The sequence below is a fragment of the Coptis chinensis genome, chromosome 9 (assembly GCF_015680905.1).
Source record: "Coptis chinensis isolate HL-2020 chromosome 9, ASM1568090v1, whole genome shotgun sequence".
NCBI classification, from domain to species: Eukaryota; Viridiplantae; Streptophyta; class Magnoliopsida; order Ranunculales; family Ranunculaceae; genus Coptis; species Coptis chinensis.
The window spans coordinates 79,017,189-79,025,500 of NC_141464.1; the positions used below are offsets into that span (position 1 = coordinate 79,017,189).

The following is an 8,312-nucleotide window of genomic DNA, read 5'->3' on the forward strand; positions in this document are numbered from 1 at the left end:
AAAAGTGGTGATATGGATAGGTGTGCTGTTAGGATAAATGACATGTCTTCACAAACTGCTTATGTGCGGTCGTATGGTGATTCATGGTATTGTGTTGTTTAAGCTGATATATAAAGAGTGTGGTTAAGAATGTATTAATGGTAGTAAAAAAGTGTAGTTTTGTGGATATCGATCGATATAATAAAAAATAAAAATTCATATAAAAAAATTATGGAGAACGGAATAGCTTTTCAATTTATAATTTATTATGGTTTTTAGTATTTGGAAGTGTGGTTGAGGCATGTGAGATTGAAAGAAGCTCTTGTCGGCTTATTGTTGTTCTAAATATAGTGATCTAAGATTATAGAACTGATTTACAGTTGGTTGGTTTTGTTCAATAACTTCGATGATCTTGGTTTCATGTGTAAGATTCATCTATGTTCAGCTATCGAATTGACAGTTTAATGGACGGTTAGCTGTGGTTTTACACTTCTTTACGTACAAATGATACTGTTAGCCGTGTTAGGTAACTGAATCTTTCACACTTCCAATTTCTAAGACTCATTTTTCTGAATTCAATAGCGAAAATACATTTATGGGAACTGGGTTTATTCGAATGGAATCAAAGTATCAAACATTGATATATGAGAATGAGACGAGCTTGAACTTCTTTAGCGAAAAAAAATGAGCTTGAACTCAAAAGCTAGACCACTTGAAACAAAATTCAGGTCCTAGAATAATTGCAATATTGGTTCATTCAAGTGGATAAAGACTTGATCTGAAGTCTGGAACAATACAATCAGATTGGATATTGATGAATTACAGAACCTTAAATCCATGTCTCACGCACCAATCTAATGGAGGTCAGGTGGCAAACAAATACCAAATTGAAGATTTTCTCTGGCAAAAGTTTGGCCGATGCTCATTTTAATCTGACGCATAAACCAAAATAGCTAAGCATAGTGTCATACCATTGTGAATTTGATTTTAGCTAGAGTCTAAGAGCATCTCTAGGTGGTGGTAGCATACTCTTCAAATTTGAAGAATGCTACCACAAAATTTGATAGCAAATTTCGACCAACTCTAGGTAGTCACAAATTCGCGGTCGCAAAATTTATTGGGGACCCACCTTGCGACATTAATCTTGTGGCATCTCTCAATGTCATCGCGACGATTGGTATTATGGCAGCCAAGACTAATAATGTCGCGTCGTGTTTTATTTTAATGTCGCTACGACGGTCGGACTTTGTCATTTTACAATTTTTTTTTCAACTCATTCACTCTAGTTAGTAGGAAAAAATGAGTTCGGAAACGACGAATCCATCTATAATAACCAAACACGATGGAGTGGTGGCGGTGAGGAAGAAAAACAAAGGCATACATTTGGGATAATCCCCAGGTGATCTAGATGATGAACCAACCACTTCCTGAGTTTTGGAAATCAAGGAGTCGAGGTCGACGATCCATCCATTCTTTGCTTCAATATCGACAAAGTCGATTTTGAATTTCTGCGGAGGCTATTGATTTCGACCATCTTAGGCGGTGTCTAAGAGGTTTCATGAAAGGCATGTCTCAAGAGTTGTTCTTGAACAACATGTATGTATTTTAATTTCATAAATTAGTAGTAGTAGTAGTTAATTTTAGTAGTTCAATACAATACGTATATTTTTATTTTTATTTTTTTAATTTTAGTTTCATTTTATGCACATCGAGATGTGTTATGTATCGGGTTGATTGCACTCCACGTGCGCTTAGGACGTGGTGGGATGATATTAAGAAAGTCGGTGCACTTGACCATGTTAGAGATGCAATTTTAGCGACTCCTTTTGCTCATCTAGTTGACATCCCTTACAATAAGACTGACATTCAGGGAGTTATTAATGGTTTAGTTGAGAGATGGTGGGATAGTACACATACTTTTCACTTCCCTCGGGGGAGAGTTGGGCTTCACTCCATTAGATTTTTGCATGATATCTGGTTTGAGTATAGGATTAGGTAATCCGTTGAGATGTAATCAATCAATTCGAGTTGTGCCCAAATGATGACTTTCTTCCCTTGTCCGACCGAGTGAGTCGGCATCTTGGGTGTTAGGATTTACGGTATCAAGGCTGCATACATTACACCGTTGACTCTTGATTCAGATTGCAGTTTTGATAGATTATTTGTCACTTGATTCGATGATGGTCAAACACATGTTGATGAGTATGTAAGAGCTTTACGTATGTATTTGATGGGTGTCTTTTTTTTCCTTCCGGTCATTCCACGATTAATTTGGGATATCTAGCTAACTTTGAGCACTTGCATGAGTTGGTATTGATTATTGATTTTGGTGGAGCCATATCTTGTCATTTGTTGCGTTGTTTAGATAGAAGCGCCTCGACATCTTGGTGTTGTCGGTAGTCCCCGGATGGGAGGGTTTGTCATTCTCTTAGAGGTATGGTTTTATGAGTATTTTCGTTACAAATCCTATCCTCACGAAAGTATACCGATGAGAGGCCTAGGCTCGGGGCTTGGCACGGACCTTGTCGAAGCGCCAGCGTCGACCCGATGAGATCGGTCATAACATAACTTCATCCGAACCCAGATTGAGCTTAGCACACGTGCTTCTATTGTTTGGAGGCCTTAGAGGACATCTCAGTGCACATCGGGCGCGAATGACCGGTAGATATGCATTGTTCATTTCTCATAGGAGGATGGTATTCACTTGTGGGAGTGATATGGAGTGGTATTTAGGGGATAGATGTTCTGCATGTACACACCATGCTTTGGTATCCCTCCCGATCCGCTACCCATGTATCGAGAGGCTAAAGACATGACCTTAGAGCAAGTCATCGAGTAACGCGTGCATTGGACTTGGCTACGTGCTTCGACCTAGTTACATTGCAGACTTATGAGCAAGACTACCGTCGGGTTCAGGGTGTCTATTGGTCATTTGCTCCCACCGTAGTAGGTCGATTGCAACATTCATACTGGTTAGCAATTTGGGTGTCGACGTGAATTCCAGATTGGCCACCCGCCATCCGCCGACGCGTTCAAAGATGGACCTGCGTACACATTTGTTCCAAAGACTGCATCCCCTACCGAGTGGCCTTGGGTTTTCGGTTTGAAGCGATCCGAGTGGCGGGCGATTTACCGACCCATTTCTTCTATTGATGCCACTCGGCGTAAAATTACAGTTAGAGCGACCTTGACATCTATCTCGGTAATTATTTTATTGGTTTTGTTTTATTATTTTGGTTTATTATGAAAATGTCAAAAATTATTAATGAATAATTATTTCGGGATGACCTCCACGAGAGATATGAGACAAGCATTCGTGTAAATGATGGCTTGCGCTCCTCGGTGTTCGCTTCGATGTTGAGAGAGAGAGAGACTTTTCCCGGCTCATGTGGATTATGACGATTTGCAACGCCAGATTGATGAGTTACGTGCTCGATTGATCGCACAAGGGTGAGTTCATCACAAAGATGGACAGACGGAGAGTTCAAAGACAAGGACAAATCGAGGAGGAGTTCACGCAGAGGAGGAGGCGTGTAGGATAGTCTAGGAGGTTGTTGTATAACGATTATTATTATGTTGTGTGATTTAGAATTGTTCATTTGATCATTTTGATATGTTGTGTCATTATTATTATGTTGTGTGATATGTTGTGTGATTATTATTATGTTGTGTGATTCATATGTGTTTACTTCATTTGATTTAGCAAATGAATTACAATTTTATTAATAGAACGACAACTAATACATGATTGCAAACACATAAAATAAAAAATAAATAAATAAAAGATAACTATTACATATCACCCTTATTACATACTACTAGAGTTACTCTAATTATATAATAAATAAATAAAAGATTACAACAATCAATGTCGGTCACCCCTAATGCTCCATAGATGCTCGACAAGGTCGCTTTTAAGTCTATCATGCATAGTCTTTGATTGAACTCGTAGAGTCCCTTCAATGTAGTGTTCCCGAGTAGGTGGAATCTGTGGTTGCCCTTTTGGATCAGGAATGTACCTCCTCATTTCATAATTTTTATTCTTAGCTCCGATTACCATATTATGCAATATGATACATGCTCTCATAACAGTATCCATTGTCTCCACATGCCATAATTTGCAAGCTTTTGCCAAAATACTAAATTTAGCTTGCAAAACCCCAAAAGCTCTTTCAATATCTTTTCTTGCGACTTTCTTGCATCGTTGCGAACCACTTCGTCTTAAGAGCATTAGGGTTTGAAATTGTTTGTATAAATGCCGCATAGTCAGGATAGATACCATCAGCTAAATAATAACCCATATTATAGTTATGCTGATTTACATCAAAAGAAATAGGTGGAGAAGTACCATTGATCACGTGCTCAAATATCGGCGAGTTGTCCAACACGTTGATGTCATTGTGTGATCCTGGCATCCCAAAGAAAGAATGCCATATCCACAAGTCTTCGGTTGCAACAGCTTCGAGAATAACAGATGGTTTTCCAGAACGACCACTGTAAGCACCTTGCCATCCAGTTGGACAATTATGCCATTCCCAATGCATACAATCAATGCTTCCCAACATACCCGGCCATCCACGTGTGGCAGAATGTGCAAGCAAGCGTTCTGTATCTGCAATATTTGGCCTTCGCAAGTAGACTGAACCGTACAATTTGATAATTGCATCACAGAAATGCCTCAACGCCTGGTTTCCACTTTGCTCGGAAATGTATAATTGATCGTCAAGTTGATCGGACATTAATCGCCATAACCAAGAATACGCAAAAGTCTGCGACCACCTTGACCGGAGGATCTATACCGGGTTTACCAAAGATTGTTAACTTTAGGCTGAAAAACTTAAAATGAGTTTGAATATCGTTGAAGATGTGAACAAATAAAGATTTTTTCATACCTAAAGCGCCGTTTGAAATCCTCTTCGGAAGACAGGGGATCGATCGGCGAAGTAGTTGTTCTTCAAGATTTCCAAAGTCGAGCATATTTTCTATGTTTAATTTTTCGACCCTTCTTTGAACCACCATGTGGTGCCTTCGAGCATGTACTTGTGCTTGTGCAAGTACAGCCAAAGTGTGTTTCATAAGAGGCATGGCATTAACAAATTCTTCATCAAGACTATCTACCGAAGTCTTCTGGCGGAGGAGATGAAGAAGAAGAGCGGCGATGAAGATGAAGATGAAGATGAAGACTTAAGCGGAAATATCTCATATACTTCATGATCCATTTTTTCGCAATGTGTGTGTTGTTTGTTAAGGATTGATGTGAAATGGTTGAGTTGTTTGATACAAATGTTTGAGTTGAGTGTGTGTACAATGAAGAAGGAGATTAGTGTAGATATAAAAGGTAGAAATTAGGCGGTTTTTTGCCCGTTGGAGCACGCGACATTAGGAGAGTAGCGCCCGATGAGTAGTGGCGCCGACGATGGTAATAATGGCGCCCTTGGTTAATGGTCAAAGTCAATAAAGAGTTCGCCGACATTAGTAATGGCGCTACGACATTATTATTAATAAATCATCCGCATCCAAATTGCCAAATTTTATGAACAAGAATCGCGAACAAGCGGTGATGCGCGACCCGAATCGCGACCACCTAGAGTTGGAATTCGGAAATTCGGCGCATTTCTTCAAATTTGAAGAATGCGACCATGGATACGTCCACCTAGAGATGCTCTAAGGTTCAAAATATCCACATCATTTTTTGCACATTGGGTACGTACGATGAAAACCAAAACATATCAGCTATGTCTTCATCGGCATTTTTGATATTCTAGATTGTTATTGTTGTTACGACTTACGAAATTCCATCTTCGCAAATAGTTCCAAGAACGTTGTGACTTCAGCAAAACTTACGTTATTTCGCCGACTCAAATTAGGGTTCGAGATCTCTGTAACCGTGTTATCTCACCGTTCATTTCAAATCGAGATGTGTGTGTGTGCCTCGATACCTGTGTGTGTACTCCGAGATGTGTGTGTGTGTGCGTCGAGATACGAGACGTGTGTGTGTGGTACAGAGATCAATCTCTGTACCCAATCTCTGTACCCGGTTATAGAGGAACCGGACTCCTCAAATTAAGTCTTAAGCAGATTTTCTTTTCGGTGATTGATAGCTGCAGTTGTCCAAAGAGTTGTCCAAAACTTATTGCAGTCATTAAAAAAAAATGTTGATTACGACGAAACTCTTTATAAACGTCATTACTTGCGTACATTGCAGTCAGAATCTTGAGAAATAAGCTTATTTGTGGTGGAGATCGATCGATGGCACTATAGTGTACCTTTGATTTTGATTTTCATGAATCTTCTCGAGTCACTAAATGATATCCGAATTTGAACTCGTACCACTGCGAAAGGGACCATAAGTTACATATCTGGTGATCTGGAGCTTCTACGTCAACATCCTTTGAGGGTCGGTCATTTTTCTCTGTCGTAGGCTAAAACAGGTTGAGCCCACTAATCATATATGTGGTCAAATCGGATACTAGCTAGACAAAATATGTAGGAGAAAATCTATATGGTTTGCCAATCGGACTCACTAATCATTTGCTTCTTTTAGTGTGTATGTGCGTTATTTGAGTGTAGTAGTTGCAAGCCTGCGCGTAATGACTGGAAATAAAAGCTCCACCTAAATATCTACATATATAGTGGAAGTACATAACACGAACACTTGAATTTGGTAAACCTTACAAAATTCATGTATTCTTATTGTGAGGAATAAAAAAGTCCAAGCATTACTGTTGCTGCTCAAGTCTTTTCTTGATGATGTAGTCTTCCAACAGTGACCGTAAGAACGCCATCTTTGACATCTGTGTGAATGTCATCAACATTAGCATCACTTGCAAGACTGAAGTGGTTCCAAAAGTGGCGGTATGACCAATGTACTTCACCCTGATTATTCTCATATTTCTTATTGTCACCCTTAATTCTCAAAATTCCCTTATCTGTTTCAACGGTCACGTCTTCTTTATGGAAGCCTAACAATATGAAGATCGATCAGTTCAAATCATCAAAACATTTACTATTAACAACTACTTTATTTTTCTTTTTTTTCGTTCTGGATCTTTAAGTACCAAGCACAATCACATTAAGATAAAAGGTGTGGTGTATAAATAAGTGAATTTCGCGAAAAAATGTTGTTTACAGAGACAATGCTGTGTTGTAGGCAACAGTTGTCTTGGTAATAAGTGTAGACTGAGTACCAACGTTTTTATCAAGGATGATGCATATTATATTTAAAATTTGTGCTGAGTTTATACAGAGCCATTTAATTAGCACCTATCCATGTATAGCATGAGTTTATTTTTGTGAGCCTACATTGACAAAAAGAGGTGGTGATTTTGTGCAAATTAAGTAAAATGACAATTAGAAATGATTAACAAGAGGATCTTTACCAGGGATTTGTAGAGTGTATACATAAGCATTTGGAGTCTCAGTGCATCTATATTCTACATGTGATTCAACAACTTCATCATTCATGATTGTATCGCTAGCACCATTCGTACGTGCGTGTGTGTATACTTCCCATGGATGTGTGGAGTCATGGAAACATACCACATGTAGAGGGAGTTCTAGAGCAACGACAATGCACAACCATAAGATTAGCTCCCCTGTCACCTTCATATTGATATGTACTTATCTCTAGGACTCTAGGTACCAAATTCCGGTTAAGGTGAATTCTTCGTTTAGGAATTATTGTCAAACTTTAAGGTGTATGAAAGACGAGCAAAGAAAGACTAGAACAAGAGGAGAGTTGAAGGGATAGATACGAGTCAGTTATATAGAGGCACTGAAAAGAGTATGGCAGTGGTTACTCCACAATGGAAAGTGTCCGGAGCACTACGTAGGTCGGTTGGATTCTCCACTAGTTTGTGCTGTTTACACTTCATCCTTAACTGGTTGACTTCGGGTGACCAAATAAGGTGCAGAGGTTGGATTTGGTAATAGTAGATCTCCTTCATTTGGGATTGTTGAGAATATATCACCCTTACCTTGACCAACAACTTTCCGGTCCAGTTTACCTTGGGGATTTTGGAGGCAGGTTTTGGGATAAATCTCCCTCAACTTGATTCAGTTACTTAAAAAACCCTCGCTTGCTGACTAATCCACAAAACCTCCCTGTTTTTCGAAATAAGAAAATAAAACTAATAATGACCTGAATACCCCCGTCATTTTTGAATTAGTGTAGAAACATCTCGCTATTCAGATGTGAAATATCAATTTCTTTGTCATAAAACACTACCAAAATCAAAACAAGAAGTTTGGTTATTTAAAAAGCATATCTAAACCATAACCCATTGGAAAATCTCCGACTTCTTTGGGAAAACAATAATTTTGCAAACAAAAAA

At 38.9% G+C, this 8,312-nt stretch overlaps 1 protein-coding gene and 1 long non-coding RNA gene across 2 annotated transcripts; both read right to left on the reverse strand.

Moving 5' to 3' along the window:
* Positions 1-2,952: 2,952 nt before the first annotated feature.
* LOC147478398 (uncharacterized) lies at positions 2,953-4,718 on the reverse strand. Its single transcript, XM_086586240.1, has 2 exons — positions 4,259-4,718; positions 2,953-3,023 (listed from the first exon to the last, which is right to left on the reverse strand). Exons 1-2 carry the CDS (start codon positions 4,716-4,718, stop codon positions 2,953-2,955), a joined length of 531 nt encoding a protein of 176 aa, XP_086442366.1.
* A 1,854-nt stretch (positions 4,719-6,572) lies between these two features.
* On the reverse strand, positions 6,573-7,905 carry LOC147478399 (uncharacterized). Its single transcript, XR_015207893.1, has 2 exons — positions 7,359-7,905; positions 6,573-6,941 (listed from the first exon to the last, which is right to left on the reverse strand). It is a non-coding gene; the product is annotated as an uncharacterized LOC147478399 (long non-coding RNA).
* Positions 7,906-8,312: the final 407 nt, after the last annotated feature.